General features: G+C 39.4%; 1 protein-coding gene across 6 annotated transcripts in view; it reads left to right on the top strand.

Moving 5' to 3' along the window:
• LOC140914936 (uncharacterized) overlaps positions 1–20,391 on the top strand; it is a 136,574-nt gene extending 116,183 nt beyond the window's left edge. For 4 of the 6 annotated variants that reach the window (XM_073354030.1, XM_073354029.1, XM_073354026.1 and 1 more), the window contains 2 exons: positions 13,459–13,504; positions 15,014–20,391. In XM_073354030.1, the coding sequence (XP_073210131.1) occupies positions 17,066–18,274 (1,209 nt within the window). In that variant the 5' untranslated portion in view covers positions 13,459–13,504; positions 15,014–17,065 and the 3' untranslated portion in view covers positions 18,275–20,391. The remainder of the gene's footprint in view (positions 1–13,458; positions 13,505–15,013) is intronic. The other 2 variants (XM_073354031.1, XM_073354027.1) reach the window with 1 other exon arrangement.
• Positions 20,392–21,025: the final 634 nt, after the last annotated feature.

Genomic DNA, 21,025 nt, shown 5'->3' with positions numbered 1-21,025 from the left:
ATGAGAATTTACAAATCTTTATTTTTGTCATGATATTAGTATTTCCCTCTTTGAAAACATGTAATATTAACCGAGTGAATTAAATGCAGTATTAGAGAAAAATGAAGTGGTAAGCAGCCGTCAGGGAACAATTACTGCAATAAAAAAAAAAGCCCACATGCTAATTTTATATATATTGCAATAATTGTGGACATTAATGTTCCAAAAATGTGTGCAATAACTTCATCCTTATAAAAATAAAAGGGTATATATTTGTGCTTTCAGTAGCCATGGACCAAAAATCTGGCCCTACTGAAGTCAATGGGAATTTTATTGACTTCAGTGGAACCAGGATTTCTCATTTCTTCATCTGTGTTTGAAAAGCACTCGTCACAATGACTGAAGCATTTGGGTGCTATAGTAAAATAAATGATTAATAATAATCCCATATAATTGCTAGTTTACAGTGATTTAAGGTTAACATTGTTAGCTGGAGGTTTGCTGGCTCTCTCGCTCTTCTTAAGTAATAGCCTTGCTTCTTGTTTGCATGCACCATTCCCTGCCTCTCAATTCCAATGCCATATCCAGCTGATCAAAAGGAATATTTGGCAGATCTTGTACACCGTAGAATCTACTGATCTTCTAAGGTCAGTTAAATATCCCCGTGGATATGATTTTACACCAGAAGTGGAAGCGTGGTTCTTGACAGTAGCCCATGCTGAATGCCTCAGAGGAGGACAAAGCACCAATAATGCATGTAGAGTAATTGTGCAATATTATACCATGAAAAAAATATATCTGACCATTGCTGGGAATCAAATTTTGTTCTGAAGCATGAGAATTGCTAGTTCTTGTAGTCTTATCGCTAATGTAATTTTTAGCTATCCCATCACAGTATCAGCCCATTAGTTTGGTCTTACTGTCTTAGGTCCTGCTCCAGCAAAATATTTATGTGTAAGTCCTGTGGCATGAAGCTTTGAGTCTATAGGATAAAGAGCTCTTGGCTCCCATTTGTTGGTAAATGGGGAAATATGACCACAGACCTGTTTTATCTGTGTAAGCTATTTACCTAGAACTCCAGGTGGACAGAAGCTTCAGAGGCGAAAGAGATATCTGACCTATCCATTGGTAAACAGAGAGAAGTATATCTACAGAGAGAGAGAGAGAGAGAGCAAGAGAGCTTACTTGCATAAGCTTTCTACCCAGAATTCCCTCAGTAACACTGTGGGAGTTGCCATAACTGTACAGAAACTCAGAATTGATTAGGTAGTGGATATGGACAGTGGTGGGAGGGGGAGGGTTCCTATCTTGTGACAAGGACTCCACTTAATGATCCTAAAAGCTACTGGTTCTCCTCCAGTAAGGATCCTGAGCCAATCAAGGGACTTCTCATAAAGAGATGGTGCTGAGGCACCTTCTTGATGGGAGACAATAGAGAGGACTTTTTGCTGAAATTACAGGGGAAAGCAGCAGAGCTGAGTGACCTCCAGCCATGTAATAAAGCTGAAATCACTATACCCGAGTTAGTTGGTAGAGTGACATGACAAGGCAGCCTTCCCAAGGGACCTGACACAGGCTGCCTAACTTCACCTCAGGCCTCTGGGACAATGCTACTCACTGACACCAAAATGTAAGTGGGGTTTAGTGGATGGGAAAAAGGGAAGTAGTGTGGGAAAGGGACATGTTTGCCTATTGGACATTCACAACAGAGGGTAGGGAACCCTGTTGACAGATTACTTCCAAAGTTACCACGGGGGAATGTTTTAGTTAGCATTCATATAGATAGATTGTTGTTGTGGTTTCTGAAGTGGATGTTCACCTTCCTTTCCTCCTAATAAAGTTTTCCTTGCTTCATGTACAGACTCAGTGTCTGTGAGTGGGGAAGTACTGCATATTAAAGACAAGGTATTTAGTGATCCTAGAACTTCTGAGTGAAGGCTTCAGCTGATGAAGTTTGTTAGCTGTTTGAATCTAGTTATTTGAACCTGAACCTTGTTGCTGTGACTTGTTACGGGGCAGAAGGTTTACCCATGATTTATTGTAAGTGCCTGCCATATCCCATTGAAGTTCAGTGGAAGTACGCAGCTGCTTAAACTTAAGTATGTACATAAGTTACATTCACTTCAATTGAGTTAAGCACATGTGTAAGTGATTTGCTGAATCAAGGCTTTACTGGCTTTTCTTAAATCAGTATCTTGAGGACAATGTTACAGAATGACAATATTAAAAATAGTAGTATCCCACTAGGTCACACTTAGATCAGCTACACAAAATACATAACTAATTTATGGGCCTTTGAGCTATATAATGTAAGAGTGCATAGTGCAATATATTCCATTAAGGAAAAACCTAATAACCAGCACCATAAATTATGTTTCATAAACAACTGCAAGATGCACATTATTGCACACTTTAGTATAGAAACATGTATGTGTAATGGGATAATGGGATATTTCAGGAAGGAAATTATTTCAATGATCCTCTGAAGAAATGCATTAAGGATGAATTTGTGGAACTTTCAATATGATCAAAACCAAAAATCCAATAGGTACTCCCACAGAAATGAAATACAGTTAAATACTTGCATATTTCTCACCTTGTTATAGACAAATCAGATTTAATAAATAGCCTGTCTTTTCTTTATTCTAACCAAAGCTATATCAACATTTCCTGAGTAACATACCAAGAGATGTTCCCTGTCTGCCATATCTGCAAAGAAAGCAAGCCTAATTGTTTATGTAGTGAGTCTATGTACTCTAAAATCATGAGTATTTTTAAGATATGAAGATACAGCAGACTACATAGCATTTTCTGATTGGTTTTGTGGCAATACACAATTCTGGTTATTAAAATAAGTTATTATAGCAGCTTAGTATTATAACTTCTGTGTACTTTAAACTTGGTGTGACATCTAAAAAAAAAAAGCATCTTGAACAGAGGATACAAGCTTTCTTAGTGGGATCATGAATACAGACAGTGCTTCGGAAAAGGGCCCAGTTTAGAGAGATTTCAGCAGCAGTCTGTAACAGAAGATTAGAAAAGAAGGCAGATTTATTTTATTTGGGCTAAGATTATGGTTAGCTAAACTCACACATACAACTGATATAGCATTAGACAGGACTCTGGGTAGAGTACATTTTAAAATCATTAAATATGATAGTGTTGTCAGCATACATGGTCTATGGCACTCAAACAAATATTAGGAATGCCACGTGTAGTATGTTCAAAATGAAGAGAAAGGGGATGAAGATTTGGAGCCTGAGGTGACCTTAGCAGCTACAGGTTATAAAGGCAGACTCACAACCATAAAACATTATTTTCTGACATAAGTCAGAAAGATACAAAGAAAAATCAAATCATACTGTTCTATTTTCAAGAGCATAACTGTAAAATTTATGACAAGAGAGTTCAGTGCATTTTGCAGCATCAACATTTTCCTTTAAATTCAGAAACACGTTGCTAGGAATATTTTCCTGACCAAAGCAAGGTAGAGATGTCAAGTGAAGAGAGTACTTCTTGGAGTACTTCTTGTGCAGTGCAGTGGTTTAATTTTAGATTGACTTTCACAATTTACTAGTCAATGACCAGGGACACAGGGTTTCTGTTTATTTGAAATGTATTTGATGACAAGTAACTCAGGTGACTTTTTTTTTTTTGGTGCAGTAGTTTTGTGGACCATCACGCAGCACTGTGAATTATAATGATTTAGGTGTATGTTAAGTTATTCAGCAACAGCTACACTCCAACAGAGCTATGAAATATTGCCAGTGAAAGTTTTAGAAGTTCAGGTTTTATAAAACTTGTATCAGATGATTTTGCAATGCACCTTTTTCTGTTTAATTGAAACACATCATGAACTAAAATTTTCTTATCAAAAATGATGTACTAGTTGTCTTCGCACATAAGCTAAATTATGACTTAATTGACATTCCAGAGCCTTTGTGGGATAAAGCTCATTACTGGAATATTGTATAGCTTGTTCAAGAATGACAGGCAGGGGGGAAAGGGAGGAAGTGTTGCATTGTACATCAAGAATATATGCACTTGTTCTGAGGTCCAGACAGAGGTGAGAGTCAGACCACTTGGAAGTCTGTGGGCGAAGGTAAAAAAATGGGGGGAGGAGGGAGAGTCAATGTCATGGTAGGGATCCAATATACACTACCAAATCAGGAGGTACTGGATGAGGCATTTCTAGAATAAATAATAAAAATCACTACAACATAAGAGATGGTAATAACAGGGAACTTCAACTACGCAGGGTTCTGGTATAAAAGTAATACAGCAAAACACAGAATCTGCAATAAGTTATTGGAATGTATTGGTGTCAACTACTTGTTTCAGAAGGTAGAGAAAGTAACCACGGGCAACCATTTTAGACTTGATGCTGACTAACAAATGAATTCAGAAGGCAATTTGGATGAAAGTGATCATGATATGACAGATTTCATGATTCTAAGGAAAAGAAGGAATGAGATTAGTAGAATAAGGACAGTGGACTTCAAAAAGCAGACTTCAACAAACTCAGAGAAATCCCCCATGAGAAGAAAATCTAAGGAAAAAAGGTGTTCTGAAAAGATAGCAGTTTCTCAAGGAGGCAATATTAAAGGTACAACAGCAAATATAGGAAGAATAGTAAGAGGCCAATATGGCTACATCAAGAGCTTCTTGAGGACCTGAAAATTGAGCAGGAATCCTAAAAAGTGGAAGCATGGATGAATTGCTAAGGATGAATATAAAAGAATAGCATAAGCATTTAAGAACAAAATCAGAAAGGTTAAGGCACAAAAGGGGACATAAAAAATAAGTGGTTCTATAAATACATTAGGAGCAAAAGAAAAGGGTAATGGGGAAGGAGAGCAAATACTGGATGACATCAAGAAGGACAAGGGATTTAATGCCCATTTTGCTTCAGTCTTTGCTAAAATTGTTAATTGTGACCACTTTCTTAGCACAATAAATATTAGTGATAAAGGGGAAGGAATATAGGCCAGATTAGGGTGAGAAAAAGCTTAATAAATTAGTTGTATTCAAATCAGCAGGGCCTTACAAAAACAAAATTCACTCTAGGATACATAAAGAACAAGCTGAATCAATCTTGGGACTGATAGTGATGAAGTTTGAGAATTTATGGAGGACAGTCATCCTAGATGACTATAGAAGGGCAAACTTAGTACCTATATTTAAAAAGGGGAACAGCAAGGGCCCAGAGAATTATAGATCAGTCAGCCGAACTTTGATAGCTGAAAAGGTACTGAAACAATTTTAAGCACCTAAAGGAGAATAGGGTTATAAGAAATAGCTGTCATGGATTTGTCAAGAGCAAATCATACCATACCAAACCAAACCCCTTCTTTGACGGAATTATTTAGCCTCGAGCATGAGGAGAAGCAGTAGATGTGCTATATTTTGATTTTAGTAAGGTTTTTTGACACAGTCCTACAAGACATTCTCATAAGCACACTAGGGAAACGTGGTCTAGATGAAATTACTATAAGGTGAGTGTACAATTTGTTGAAAAACCATACTCAAAGAATAATAGTTCATCATCAGACTGAGAAGATGTAACAAGTGGGGTTCTGCGTGGGGTCTGTCTTGGGTCTGGTACTATTCAACCTTTTCATTAATGACTTGGATTATGGAGTGGTGAGTATGCTTATAACATTTGTTAATGATACCAAGCTAGGAGGGGTTGTCTTCTTCTGACCTCCTGGTAACCTCACTGTGCTTGTCTTCTGACACGCGGCTCTCAGTTTGCCCTCTGGCCTGTCTTGGACTCTGATCTCCTAGTATCTGAGGTGGTCTGACTCCCAATTCCTGCTCTGACCACTAGATCAGACCACCCACATCCCAGTCATGACGTATAGAGAGAAAAAAATCTTTGAAAATCATCCAAACAAGTTCCACATTGCAGACACTTATAATAGGAGAATGATTAATGTTTGAGGTAGCCCATAAGAAAAACTCGGAAATGCCTGTATCATTTAAAAGTTTTGACAGTGGGAGATAGTTTAAGTATGTTAATTTTAAATGTACATATGAGGAGGGAAATGTACAGAAATGTCCCTGAAGGATGGAATATAATGTGTGTAATATTTTTGGAATGATACTTTCAATTTACATCAGTGTAATCCTGACTGTTCAGCCACTCTGATGTTTGTTACATGAAATTGAATTAGTTGTCATTGCTAAGAACTAGATGAAACCAAAAACAGTATTATCTGATGATCACAGAACTAATATTAAAATGGCACTGATTGTGATTATCAAAGAACAATGCTACTAGGAGTTATGCTTCTGCAGAGAGCTTTCAATCTTATTTGCCATGTTTAAGACTAGTACTTCCATAGTGATTACTCTATTTCAATTTTATGTTAACTGTCTTTCCATGGTTTAGAAATAGCATTTACAGTGCACATGAAAAATATCAAACTAGATATATTAGTTTGTTAGATAAGCTTCCTGGATAGGAATTAACCAAAGTGACTTCTGCTGACTGGATTCTTAATTTTTTTCATGCTTCCATGTTACCATTTAGTGGAAACTGATACTGACAAAGCCCAGCACTATCTGAGGCAGTTAATCTTCATCTCCTTGGGTATGTTCACTAGGTATATGGCCTGTCATTTGCAGGAGTGTGATTATGACCTGACTGCTGAACCTCCTCTGATTGAACTACAAAACTAAACTTACTTTCCTTCCACTGCCTCAAAGAAGAAAATGTCAATGTAACACAATAAAGAACAGAAACAGCTGAAAATAAGTCCTACAAAGGAACTCCTATTTCTTTCATAGGATTTAGTTTCTGTCTTGAAGTGTTGAGTGTAAAAAGCTGTAAACCCATGGTAACTGGAGGGCCCATAATTATAATTATGTGGTATTGTTTGAAAAATGGGAACTATTTACTTAATTGTTTTATATACAGAAAGAGATAAAATGAGCCTTATGCCTACTTGTCCATATTGACATCAATGCTAGAGATCAACCTCAAACATATAGGATTCAGTTGTTGCCAGCATGAAGGCATGCTATACCTATGAACATTCTCTCCCCTGCAGTCCCAGTCCTTGCATTCTATTGGTCAATTAGTGCTAGACCATATGGAGGCACATGTGTATCCTTGGCCCAGTATATCCTTTGCACCAACCAGCACAGCAGATCCCGCTCAGTGAACACCTAGTGTATCTTATCAATGCAGCAGCCACTCCATATGCTCCAGGATCTCCTTATGTAGACTGTGCCTTAGAACCACAATTTAGTCCATTGCTTTTTAGTGCATTTGGAAACAGCAGTCATGAATTGCACTAGAGGAATCATATGTTTGAACATGTACTAACGCTTAGGAAAGCCTCCAACTTGACAGCACTAAAAGCCAAATTACTATTTGTCCACAGCTTGGTCCTATGTTTAAGGCACTGATTTGGGACTCTAGATATATGGATTCAAATCATAGCTCTGCCACCTCCTTCTGGTATGCTTTCCTCAATTCCCAAGCTGTAAAATAGAGCTAATTCTTCCCTAACTCTCAAGGATGCTCTCATGTTAAATTCATTAATTTCTGACTCTGTGGTGACAGGAGCCATATGAGCATAAATGGGAACACTGCAAGCTTCTTCAGACTGGCTATGAAAATATGCCTCATCAGCAAAACATCTAGATGGAAGGGTGGCAACCTCTGGGATAATTAGATCAGCAACCTGTTGAATGACATGGTCAACAAGGCTCATGTTGTTATTATCTGTCCAATAATAATCAGCCTGTACTAACCAATACAGTGACTATGGATCACTGAGCAGCCCACTGAATTTCGGATATTACTGACCTATTTTAATTTGAACAAGTTTCCTAGAGAGGAAGATCTCCAATTCTTATTGCCCATACCCAAAGTTGTTCAATCTCACTTCTTGATGTACATGGTTTTAAAAGCACACATTGAAAATCCTTCTTTGGGTCTCTATAGACGCACAAATAAAATAGAGGACATTTAACCTTAAGAGTTGCAGAAAATTGTTCACTACATCACAAGCATTGGTGAATGAGCTCCTCAAAGCATTTTGTTATTTTATCTAGTAGACTGGCTCTAAATAGCAAGACAAAATTAGCCAATTAGATTTACTTTGAAAAGTAAGCAAGCAGTATGTTAAGCAAATGTGGAATCCTGTATTTTTTTAAATCCCTGATGTGTAATGTGCTTCTAGAAATCATAACAGTGCAGTAATTTTGAATCCCAAATGAAGAGGAAAAGCAGAACAAGGCTTAGACATAAAAAAGCAAATACCAAATACTCTATTCAGGTTTTTATACCATGCTCAAATTTTGGTATCTGAGCTACTTTTAGATGTCTCTTTCTCTCTCACATACATACATGGTGTTTAGCAAGCCCAAGCATTTACTAGGCCAATTAGCAGAGACACATATAGTCAATGATGTCGGGGGGGTGCAGAGAAGTGTTCTGTGAAGCATAACGGATTCTGCAAATGTTTAAAAATCTGGGTTCAAAGATTTTTAGCTTGTTTGAATATTACCAGAAAAAGAAAATGGAAGAATTTCTATATTTGCTAGATCTGATAGAAACAGAAGGAAAGCAAAATTCCAGAGAAGAAAAATATCTTAAAGACATTTTAATGCAACGCTGTTGGGTAATTTTCTAGTAGGTTAAATGCTCCTCAGATGTGCAGAACTTTTAACCCCAATGACCAAAAACTGATTTACAGAACACACATAAGCATGGGCAATATCAGCCTACCACATCAGACAGTCCAAAAGACAGATTCTCCTTTTCTTCTTCATGACACAGGAAGGGACAGGGCACAAAGGTCGTTAAGTCATCTTTATGCCTCTCTAACTTTGGGCCTCACCTCCCAGTGAAGTTTAGAGCTGTCTTTGAGCTGTTCTCAGTAAGCTGCATTGACTTGTAACAATCTTCTATGGGTTTTAACACTAGCACAGAAAAAACAGAGCAAATTATTCTCTAATCACATCCCCATAATCTATTGGCCTGCCTCCAAAACAGCCTCTTATTTCAGGGGCTGGAAGAGGCCAAGATAGTTATTTGACTCTATCCTGGCAGGAGAACCTCCCCCAAGCATCCAAAAAAGATTATTGTGGGGGTTCTTTAACCCCTTCATGCCACCAGAAGAGTATAAAAGAGAAACATTACAAGTGAGAACTGGAACCAAAATAATAGTTTGATCTCTCTACTCATTCACTCTTCTTTGTGCCTATACTGCTATTATCAAAAACACGTTCATTTGTAATGTCCAGTAGGAACTGGAATGTGATGACCTTATTTCAATAAGCCACACAACAATTGTCATTTTGCTGCGAACTTTCTGTCAAATTGACCTGGGACAGATTTACACCAGCAACCCAGAAGTGAATGTTTTCCACAACTGTCAGCCTCCCTGCATTTTGTAATGTTTCTCCAAATGTTTTCTTGCAAATAAGTCACTCACATTATTGTAACAGTGCAGAATACAGTGTTTTACTAATCAGTGTTTTTATTTTCACTAGAAAGCAAGTTTGCAGTATGTACAAGATTCAAATCTTTAATATGTCATCTGTAATTTTCATCCAAAAGCAAAGTAGTCTGAGGCAGAAGTGGTCATAAAAAGTGCTGAGAAGTACGAAATATTAGTTCTAACTCCTTCGAGAGTGACACATTATTACAAGGGTATCATTTAAGTTTCACAGTTTTTGTGGTACTTTGATTTAAGAAGCTACTGTAACACTTTCCACACATTGTATCTGAATAATTTAATAATCACCCACTATATCTTCCAAAGACTATATTATTTCATGGGCTTTGTTCAACTGCTGCAACAATCTTGCTATAATCATTTCACAGTAGTGAATAAAGTATTTTTTAATTAAAAGGCAGGTTAGCATGCAGTAAATCCCAAAATGAAAGCATAATGGGGGATTCGTAATTGGACTCATTTTATATAAAAATAAAGTTCTTATGAATTATAGGATGAAAGGTAATATTACAAGGACAGGGTGCACTCTCTTAGCATTGATTTAGGTCAAGATTTTTTAATACAAAGTCAATAGGAGCTGTGCAATGCTTGACGTTTCCAAAGGTCATCCCATGTATTTAGGAGTTTTAAACAAGATTTAGGAGCCTAATTTTACACTCCTAGTTTTGAAAATCTTGGCTCTTCTGAAGAGGAGTGGTAAAATGAAAGTGTACAGTGCACTTAAAGATAATTGGGAATCATTTAAGAGCACCTTACTAGATGCCCAAAAAAGCTACAATCCCACAATCAACCAAGAAGGCAATACTCATAACAAACAAAAAACCCACAAGTGGTTTAGAAGGGAAGTGAAGGCAGTTATAAAAATTTATATACATACACACACAAATGTAAGAAAGGGGAAGCTGATAGTAATAAATAAAATCAGAAGTTAGAAATTATAGAAAACTGATAAGAGAAACAAAGAGATACAAGGCAAAATCTATCGCCAAGACAAAAAGAAAGATTTAAGAAAGAACAAAAGAAAATATCAGGATTGGATTCTTTTTTAAATGACATGCCCTAGGAATTATTTAGGAGAAATTCTATGGCCTGTGTTATACGAGAGGTCAGACTAGATGATCACAATGGTTCCTTCTGGCCTTGGAATCTATTAGTCTATAAGAAGGAGACACCTAGGGAGCACCTGACATTCTGGGAGAGGCAGGAGAGCAAGATCGCAGGATCAGGATGATATTATTTGAGTTGGCAGCATGTTATGAGGAGGAAAATTGTTTTCCAAAAGGAAGAGTCATGGCCCTATGATATTTATAAAGCAACAGTTCTAGAGAAATCCAGGGCCAAATTTAGACCCTGTAAGTAGTGTAAAGTAATGGTATGTTGGATCCTTTTACACTATCTTCATGCTGCGGAATCAAAATAGGTTGTAAATGAAAATGGGGAGGAAATCAGTTTAGTTTACACATGCTTCTGGCACCTTTGTGTCAAATTACACCAATTTAGATGCCTTTAGATGTTAGTAGAGAGGGTGTGAGTACCACTAAGGGTCTCTAACTCCATGTAAAGGGGTTTAATTTACACATCTCTATTGGATTTGGTTCCCAATCTGTAATTGTATGGAAAGCTGATGGCTGAGCTCTCCAAGGCTTTCTGAAAGCACTGCAGTAAAAGAGATTTTGGAAGCTGGAACCCGAATGCACTATGTCTGAATACTTATTACAAGGTGACCTAGGCAGCAAAAAGAGAGGGTATCGCAAACTCTCACACTACGCAGGGAACGCAGCATCATGTTATAATTATGTGGTATATACCACCACATCTGAACCGTTTGTCAATGACTGGTTCATTTTACTACACAAGGAAAAGCAACTGATGTATAACTGCTGCTATTCAGATTAGTGTTTGTGGAAATGAAGTTGAAAAGTAAAGTATTATTTAACTGTAAATATATTCATATTGTGGTCATGTTTACTGCATCGATGCTTTCTCTGCAGCTGAAATGTAGTTCTGTGCTGCATAAAAACTCCCACAGGCATGCTAGTTGTTTGCTGTTACTTCAGGTGGCCACTGCAAAGTAACTAGAGATTTTTTTTTCCCCATTGTCAACAGCTCTCAGAGGTCACTGCACAGAATTAGTTATGATTTATTAATTCAAACCAACTGCAGAAAAAATATTTTGGGGGGACAATAAGGTTAAAAAAATCAAATAGATGTAAACTAATTTTGATTATGCTGCTTCCTCAGCTAGACGTTGGCAATCTACTGTACAGAAAAAACTCTCCAAAACCACGCTTTCCAGCAGTTCATCCAGACGCCCGTATAACTGCTATAAGAAATCCCCTTGATTTATATACATTCTCAATTTTATTGCATTAACACAGTGATTCTCAGGGAGATGCTATTTCTCCTGGATGTCTCAAATACCTACTGCTTCACTTCATGCCCCTTTGTATTTGGGCAGTTTCCTTTTTGCCCCTCCTCAAATGGCTAGTGGTGCTATCTAGGAGTGGTCCTGGTGCTCAGAGGAAGTCAAGAATCAGACCCCAACTCACAAGCAGTAGTGGGGTGCTCCTATAGTAGCCCCAATTTGGCCTTTAATCACTAACAGTGAAATACACCAAAGAGAAATTAAATCACATTACCTTTGTACAAAAATCCCACATTTTATATCTCAGTATCTTTCCCTTAAGTTTTAGATTAGATTAGATTTTCTCTGGTTTCCCCTATTTTTCAGTTCTGCAGCTACTACAGTAATATAATATAGATGATAAAATAAAAATAATACTTAGCTCTTATGTAGTGTTTTTCTTCAGTAGATCTCAAAGCATGTCAAAGAAGTTCAGTATCATTATTCCCATTTTTACAGATGGGGAAACTGTGACACAGAAAGGTAACATGGCTTGTCCAAGGTCACCCAGGAGATCAGTGGCAGAACCAAAAATAGAACCAAGGTATTCTGAGTCCCAGCTCTGTACTTTAACCACTAGGAAACACTGCCTCCCATTACTTACAGAAACTCACTGCAGACATTTCATGATTAATATCCTGTTTTCCATTAGCCTTTCTGGAATTTCTTAGGTCATCAGACAGTGCACTAGAAACATGTGGCTATCACGCCATCTGCTTTTACTACAAGGACTCACCAGTTATCTGCTCATGTATAACCTGGCATGTAGAAGGAGAATGGGATCTCTCGGTGCTCACCACCTCTGACAATCAGGTCACAGATTTTTAAAGTTGGGTGACCAAAACTGACTGCATAATCAAAGACACCTTTTGAAAATGAGGGCCTTAGCCTATCTTCATCTCAATTTATCCACTGATAACCCAAGGATACCACACCTCACAGGGGTGTTGTGAGGCACCATTAATATTTGTAAGTTGCTTAGCAATACTCAGCTAATATGTTTGCATTTTACCTTTCATTTGGTTTGGAGAGGGGACCATATGTACTAGTAAAAATTGGCTAACTACCCTTGGGAAATACTGACTGGAGTGGCCATGGAATTCAGTTTGAAATTCAAATGCATTTAAAAAAAAATTAAACACTTCTTACTACACCTTTAGCACAAAGCTTAGGGTTAGCTGCAGTTTCACCAGTAACAGGGACCTGCCTTATCCACTGAGCATGCAGGATGAAAATGCTCTAGTGCCTCTATTTATTTCACTTCTGCTATTGTGCTGTTCCAACATTTTCTAATCAGTGCAAGAACACTTGCACTGTTCTTTCATCATCATAATATACACTCACAGTCATTATCATATTATTGAGAGTATAAGAAAATGAGGGATGAATATGTCAATAAGTTACGGCGGGGTGAGCATGAAGAATCTATTGGCAGGCACCTAAGGGTACACTATAAAGCACAAGGGAACAGACTAATAAAAAAATACATTGTAGCAGTTAATTACTCACAGTTTTTGTGGTTCAGTAATTTAAATTATATTAAAAACTTTTTATAAACCAGTTTTGTGTGATTTTCTGTAACATATCCTTCCGTTACAGAAAAGTAGCTTCTAGAAGAAGGAGAATAGAAAACATTATGGATAAAGTAAGTGGTGATTCAGATCCAGAGGGTCAGGGATTATCTTCCTATCCCATTCCCAGTTCAAAACAGCATGAGAACATTCCACATGATGGGGAGTGGGATTTTCCTGTTATTTTTAAGCAGCGGGGTGGTCCTTACTGCACATTATTTTGAGCTGGGACATTATCCAAAAGGCCCAGCGAGTCAGAAAGTGGCTTTGGATAATCAATGTTCACTACCAGACTTCAATTTTGTTTTCTTTTTACTGCAACATTCATGTAGTAGTAACAAAAAATTCTGCCTGTGGAGCACGCCTGCAATATGTGCAGGTTGTGTTCGTTTGTAACTACAGGCAGGCAAAGTAGCTGCATCCACAAAAATCTTCCTTGAATTCTGATTTTGTGAACTTTCACAGTAATGTTTAGCAGCCTCCCCTCTGCCTCTGTTTTCCTCAAGTTGCAATTCTCTGAAGAGAAAGTTTTCCTTCCTCTATCTCTTTTTACTAATCCTCACCATTATGCAATCATATCAGGGAGAGTCATCTGAGGGATGGAGTCACCCCTGAGGAGGAATGAAAACGTGGTTTCTTTGAATTCAGTATACAAGCATGTAGATAGTGACATATTCCTCTGATCGCATAAAGTGATTTATGTAATGTTTCTTATCTCTTATGTTCCCCAAGTGGGGCAGGATCCTCCACTGCTAAAGTCAATGGGATGTTTGCTTTCGCTTTTAATGGGAGCAAGGTTGAGGCCCTAGTGCTTGGAAGTTTAGTAATAAGGCAAATAAGAGAAGAGATTGGGTAGCCCCAGAATGACTATCACAAAACATGTGCTGATTTTCTTTAGAGATTCCAATGGCGAATGCTTTTTATAGAACTTCTTAAGATGTTGATTACTATTTACCTTTCTACAACATAGCAAAGTCACGGATCTTTATCTCTTAAAATTATTTAAGTTTTCACTCTACAGGGTGGATACTACAACTTTGCCAGCTGTAGTACCTGCTGCTGGAGTTGGGGATTTGGGGCTCATGTACGCAAACATTTAGTGTTTGCAGCAAGCTGGGGTGTGAATGTACCCTGCGGCAGACTGTCTGCATGGACCTTGCTGACATTAACAATTCATTACAGTGCTTTTATCTAGTCCCATTTCAAAGAGTACTAAATCAAAGCACACACATGAACCATTAATGTGCATCAGCAGGATGCACACAGTTAGCCCATGGCTGGGCTAGTGTGGGGTAGATTCATAAATCAGCTTTCCACAAACTAAATATTTGTGAAGACAAACCGTGAGGTTCTGTACTTTGTGATGGTTTGTATATGACTCTCATGTCCCTTCCTGCAATCAGTGGCATGGTTTCCATAGTCTTGTGTTTTGCAAACCAATAATGCACATTAAATTCTGGCATAATAGACCATAGCATCTCTGCTAACAGGTAGTAAGTATAGACAATTGATAATAAAACTGATGTTATTCAGTGGTAATGCTAATATGGTTACCTACAATGACGCTTGTCTCACTCTTTCAGATATACTACAGCTCAAACAGAAGTTATAGACTTCATGCAAGAATGACTGGGTGAGGAGGTTCTGTGCCTGTGTTACGAAGAAGATCATACGAGATGATCAGAACAATCCCTTCTATCCTTAAAATCTATTCTTCTGCCCTAAGTTTCTTCCTTTCATCTTTTAACTACTGCACTTCTTCTGGTGGTGCTCTGCAGCATGTTATACAAGTGTTTCTGAACTGTAAGATCTTCTCCAAACACCACTTTTTCTTCACCTGTAGGGACAGGGCTGGATTTAGGGGCAGGCAACCACCTGGAGTGCCACTAGGAGCGGGGGGCACCGGGCTCAAGGTGCTTTTTTTGTTGTTAGTGACAAAAGGGAAAATAGCCTGTTTGAAGTAACATGTTTCAGATATTCCATATGTGGATTCATTTTCCACTAACCTCTTGGAATGTTCTGGACCTTTCTAGAATCTCCTGGAACTTTCCAGACTTTGAGAACTACATTTTCCTCAAACCTCCTAGAATGTTGTCAGCCTTGCCCTTGCAGGTATATAAGGGGCCGAATGTTGCCAGTCAGTCAGTGAGATATAAGAATGAACTGAAGTGAAGTGAGAGCCCAGCTGTGATATTGTGAACCTTGTTTTATTATGTAATTTTGAAAGGTGTACTTGTGTTTTAAGACTCAAAGAGTGTAAGTTGGAAAGCTTTTTGAAGCTCAGGCTGATTGAAACATACCTTCAATCAACAATGACTGACGAGAGACATAGCTTGCTATTTTATCGCTTGAAAATGCTATTGGCCAGTCTTTGGATCTCTGACACTGTGCTTCAGTGCATGAGGGCAAAGGCAAGAAAAGTGACCTTTCAAACCAAAGGACTAGGGTTCACATTCTAAGGCTTTCACTGACTGTAACACGATTTAATACTGGTCCACCAAAAGTTGGTGCACAGTTCAATTTCTTGATGTTAGTACATTTCAATTATTCTTAAAATTAAAAAGCTTCTATAAACTTAGAGGAAATGATTTTTATTTGCTTATATATGGCATGGATACATATTTAAAGATCCTAGCCTGCATCTTGTGGCTTATATGACGGATCAATCATGCACGAAAATTGTGTAAAGTCATGAAATGGGCTACAAATGCAATAAAAATAAGGTATTCGAAAGTTTCCCAAATACAGGGGTGGGGGACCATTTGGTCTAGGGATGGCCCTGTGTAGGGTTAGCACTGCTGCCAGCAAAAAAGAAAAAAAATCCACAGTAGCAGCAATGGTTTTCCTTTCATTCTGTATAGAGGTATATATGCGTTACTGAGTCATAACATGAGCCTGCCTCCCTTCTCCCCAAAGTGTCAATGCAACTCAGATCCCAATACATTCCTTTTTTGAAAAATTCAGTGGATATAAGAATCAGAGGAGAAACAGCACATTCCACTTTGAATAGCTGATTGCCATCTCTCTTCAGAGTCCAGCACACCATTTCATTGTCATCTTCTTGCTCCCCTGACTCCTTGTAAACATGAGAAAAACTGTCCCATTATCTATGTCCCTATACAATCTGCCCATCACTATTTCATTTCCTCAACTACCAGTAGAGAATTTGCTGGGGAACTTGGATGCAATCCTGTTCCCACTGAACTTAATGGCAAAGCTCCCTTTGACTTCTATGGGAGCAAGATCTGCTTATTTGTTTGCAGTCTTGTAACATTCTCCTTCCTTAATATTCTTGTCACCAGTACTGGTACTGCTCCTCTTTATCCCTTTGCTCACCTCTATGGCACGGAAATAGTATTCACACACTGATGGACATTTGAGGAATAAATGGCTGAGAAAGTGATTCATCAACAGCCTCAGGAACAACTCTGACATCATAATCGAAAAGGCTGACAAGGAGGTGCTGTCGTCATCATGAATAAGTTGGAATATGAACAAGAGGCTGCTAGGCAGCTCTCTAACTCCACATTCTACAGGCCATTATCCTCTGATCCCACTGAGGATTACCAAAAGAAACTACACCATCTGCTCAAGAAACTCCCTGAAAAAGCACAGGAACAGATCTGTGCAGACACATGCCTAGAAGCCCGACCGGGGTATTCTATCTGCTTCCCAAGAGCCATAAACCTCGGAATCCTGGACACCCCATCATCTCAGGGATGGTCACCCTGACAGCAGGATTGTCTGGCTATGTGGACTCTCTCCTCAGGCCCTACTCTACCAGCACTCCCAGCTATCTTCAAAACACCACTGACTTCCTGAGGAAACTACAATTCATCGGTGATCTTCCAGAAAACACCCTCCTGGCCACTATGGATGTAGAAGCCCCCTACACCAACATTCCACACAAAGATGGACTACAAGCTATCAGGAACAGTACCCCCGATAACGTCACGGCAAACCAGGTGGCTGAACTTTGTGACTTTGTCCTCACCCACAACTATTTCAGATTTGGGGACAATATATACCTTCAAGTCAGCGGCACTGCTATGGGTACCCACATGGCCCCACAGTATGCTAACATTTTTATGGCCGACTTAGAACAACACTTCCTTAGCTCTCGTCCCCTAACAACCCTACTCTACTTGTGCTACATTGATGACATCATCATCTGGACCCATGGAAAAGAAGCCCTTGAGGAACTCCACCATGATTTCAACAATTTTCATACCACCATCAACCTCAGCCTAGACCAATCCACACAAGCTGTCCATTTCCTGGACACTACTGTGCTAATAAGCGATGGTCACATAAACACCACCCTATACTGGAAACCTACTGACCATTATACTTACCTACATGCCTCCAGCTTCCATCCAGGACACACCACACAATCCATTGTCTACAGCCAAGCTCTAAGATACAACCGCATTTGCTCCAATCCCTCAGACAGAGACAGACACCTGCAAGATCTCTGTCAAGCATTCTTAAAACTACAATACCCACCTGTTGAAGTGAAAAAACAGACTGACAGAGCCAGAAGAGTACCCAGAAGTCACCTACTACAGGAAAGGCCCAACAAAGAAAATAACAGAATACCACTAGTTGTCACCTTCAGCCCCCAACTAAAACCTCTCCAGCGCATCATCAAAGATTTACAACCTATCCTGAAAAATGATCCCTCACTGTCACAGATCTTGGGAGACAGACCAGTACTCGCTTACAGACAGCCCCCCAACCTGAAGCAAATACTCACCAGCAACCACACACCACACAACAAACCCAGGAACCTATCCTTGCAACAAAGCCCGATGCCAACTCTGTCCACATATTTATTCAAGTGACACCATCATAGGACCTAATCACATCAGCCATGCCATCAGGGGCTCATTCACCTGCACATCTACCAATGTGATATATGCCATCATGTGAGAGCAATGCCCCTCTGCCATGTACATTGGCCAAACCAGACAGTCTCTATGCAAAAGAATAAATGAACACAAATCTGACATCAGGAATCATAACATTCAAAAACTGGTAGGAGAACACTTCAACCTTTCTGGCCACTCAGTAAAAGATTTAAGGGTGGCAATTTTGCAACAGGAAAGCTTCAAAAAAAGACTCCAATGAGAAACTGCTGAGCTTGAATTAATATGCAAACTAGATACCATTAACTTGGGTTTGAATAGAGATTGGGAGTGACTGGGTCATTACACCTATTGAATCTATTTCCTTAAGTATCCTCACACCTTCTTGTCAACTGTCTAAATGGGCCATCTTGATTATCACTACAATTTTTTTTTCTCCTGCAGATAATAGCTCATCTCAACTAATTAGCCTCTCATAGTTTGTATGGTAACTTCCAACTTATCTGTATGTATGTATTATATATATATATAGTATATCTTACTACATGTTCCATTCAATGCATCCGATGAAGTGGGCTGTAGCCCACGAAAGCTTATGCTCTAATAAATTTGTTAGTCTCTAAGGTGCCACAAGTACTCCTCTTCTTTCTGTTACTATACCTTCCTGCAACATCTTTTCAGAGGTCACTTTCTGAAGATTTTTATTTCCTTCCCTGGTTTATTCACTTCTTCTTCTAGCTATCCATCCTTACACCTATCTTTATGACTGTAGAAAAACAACCCCCCTTCCACAAAATGATTTTATAAACTAGCAAGGAAGAATAAGGTATTGCAGAGATGAGCAGGATAACACAAACATTCAGTAGAACAAACAGATCATCAGGAACCAAACAAATAAAAATGCTTCATTTGAAATGTAAGTCAAAATTTGTTGAGAAAAAATGTGTTCTGCCAAATGAAAATGCTGGATGCTGTTACTAGATTAAATGGATTTTTTCCCCCTTGGCCACCTAAATGGCTATAATTTTTACATCACAGGTAAAAGACTTCAATTGGGGATTTTATACTTTGGAATTTTGCTTAAAAACGAAAAGTTGAATGTGTCTGTTACTGAGAATATATGACGACGGACAGAGCTGGCAGGAACTACTGTGGAAACAAAACAGTGGCATTTTAAATTTTCAGCAGTCCAGAAAACCGTAGACTTTTAATAGTGTTCACCTGCAGCTGCCACTGTTTAGGACTAATTAAAACTCTCAATTATGCTTCTTGATTAAAAAAGCAAGTTAAAAAATGGCCTCATCCATCCTGCTGAATCCAAAGGCCAGCTAAAATTTGGATGTTAAAATGTTGAGAGATGAGAACCAGCAGAAAGGCAGATCTGGGAGTGGGAAAGAGAGGAGAGAGCACGAGAAGGGACAGAAAGTGAAGGAAACAACCGTAGAGTTTACAGTACCTAATCCCAAACTTTTTACTCTGACCCAGCTGCCACAGACTTTAGTGGGAATTTGGCCCAGATAAAGTACCTGGATTAGGCAATAATCACTAGAATATTCACCCGTGGAACAACATGACATGAGCTACCAATAGGATGTCATGGCCAAAAGGGGTAAATACAGTCCTTGGATTTATAAGGAGTGGAATATTGAATAGGAGTACAGAGGTTATATTATCTCTGTATTTGGCAATAGTACAACTACTGCTGGAATACTGTGTTTTATTCTGGTTTCCACAATTCAAAAAGCATGTTGAAAAATTGGAGAGGGCTCAAAGAAATGCCACAAGAATGATTAAAGAATTGGAAAACATGACAGTGATTGAATAGATTGAATCCTATTGAAACAAGATCCTTAAGTCTCTTTAAAAAAAAGAAGGTTAAGGGTGACTTGACTACAGACTAGAACAGGGGTGGGCAAACTTTTTGGCCCGAGGGCCACATCTAGGTAGGAAAATTGCATGCAGGACCATGAATGTAGGGCTGAGGCAAGGGTAAGGTGACCAGATGTTCCAATTTTATAGGGACAGTCCTGATATTTGAGTCTTTTTCTTACATAGAAGCCTATTACTTCCCACCCCCTGTCCTAATTTTTCACACTTGCCGTCTGGTCACCCTAGGCAAGGGGTTGGGGTGCAGGAGGGGTGTGGGGTGTACGAGGGGGCTCAGGGCAGGGGGTTGGGATGCAGGAGGATGTGGGGTGTGGCAGGGGGTGGGGGCTCCAGCCCAGTGCTGCTTACCTGAGCGGCTCCAGGGTGGCAGCGGTGCGCAGTGGGACTAAGGCGGGCTCCCTGCCTGCCTGCCCTGGTCCCACGCTGCTTCCAGAAACAGCCTCTGGGGGACAGGGGGCAGAGGGCTCCACGCGCTGTCCTCGCCTGCGGTTACCTCCCCCAAAGCTCCCATTGGCCGCGGTTCCCCGTTTCTGGCCAATGGGAGCTGCAGGGGGTGGTGCCTGCAGACGAGGGTAGCACACGGAGCCCTCTGCCGCATCCTCCCCCAGGGGCTGCAGGGTCATGATGCCGGGTGCTTCTGTGGGTGGTGCGGGGCCAGGGCAGGCCGGGAGTCTGCCTTAGTCCCACGGGCCGTAGTTTGCCCAACCCTGGACTAGAAGTATCTACAAGGGGAACAAAACTTTGATAAAGGGTTCTTCATTTTAGCAAACTAAGGTAGAAGATCCAACAGATGGATATTGAAACTAGACACATTCAGACTGGAAATAAGGCACAAATAGT

This window comes from Lepidochelys kempii, chromosome 7 (assembly GCF_965140265.1).
Source record: "Lepidochelys kempii isolate rLepKem1 chromosome 7, rLepKem1.hap2, whole genome shotgun sequence".
Lineage (NCBI taxonomy): Eukaryota > Metazoa > Chordata > Testudines > Cheloniidae > Lepidochelys > Lepidochelys kempii.
This window is presented reverse-complemented; position numbering and strand designations above follow the sequence as displayed.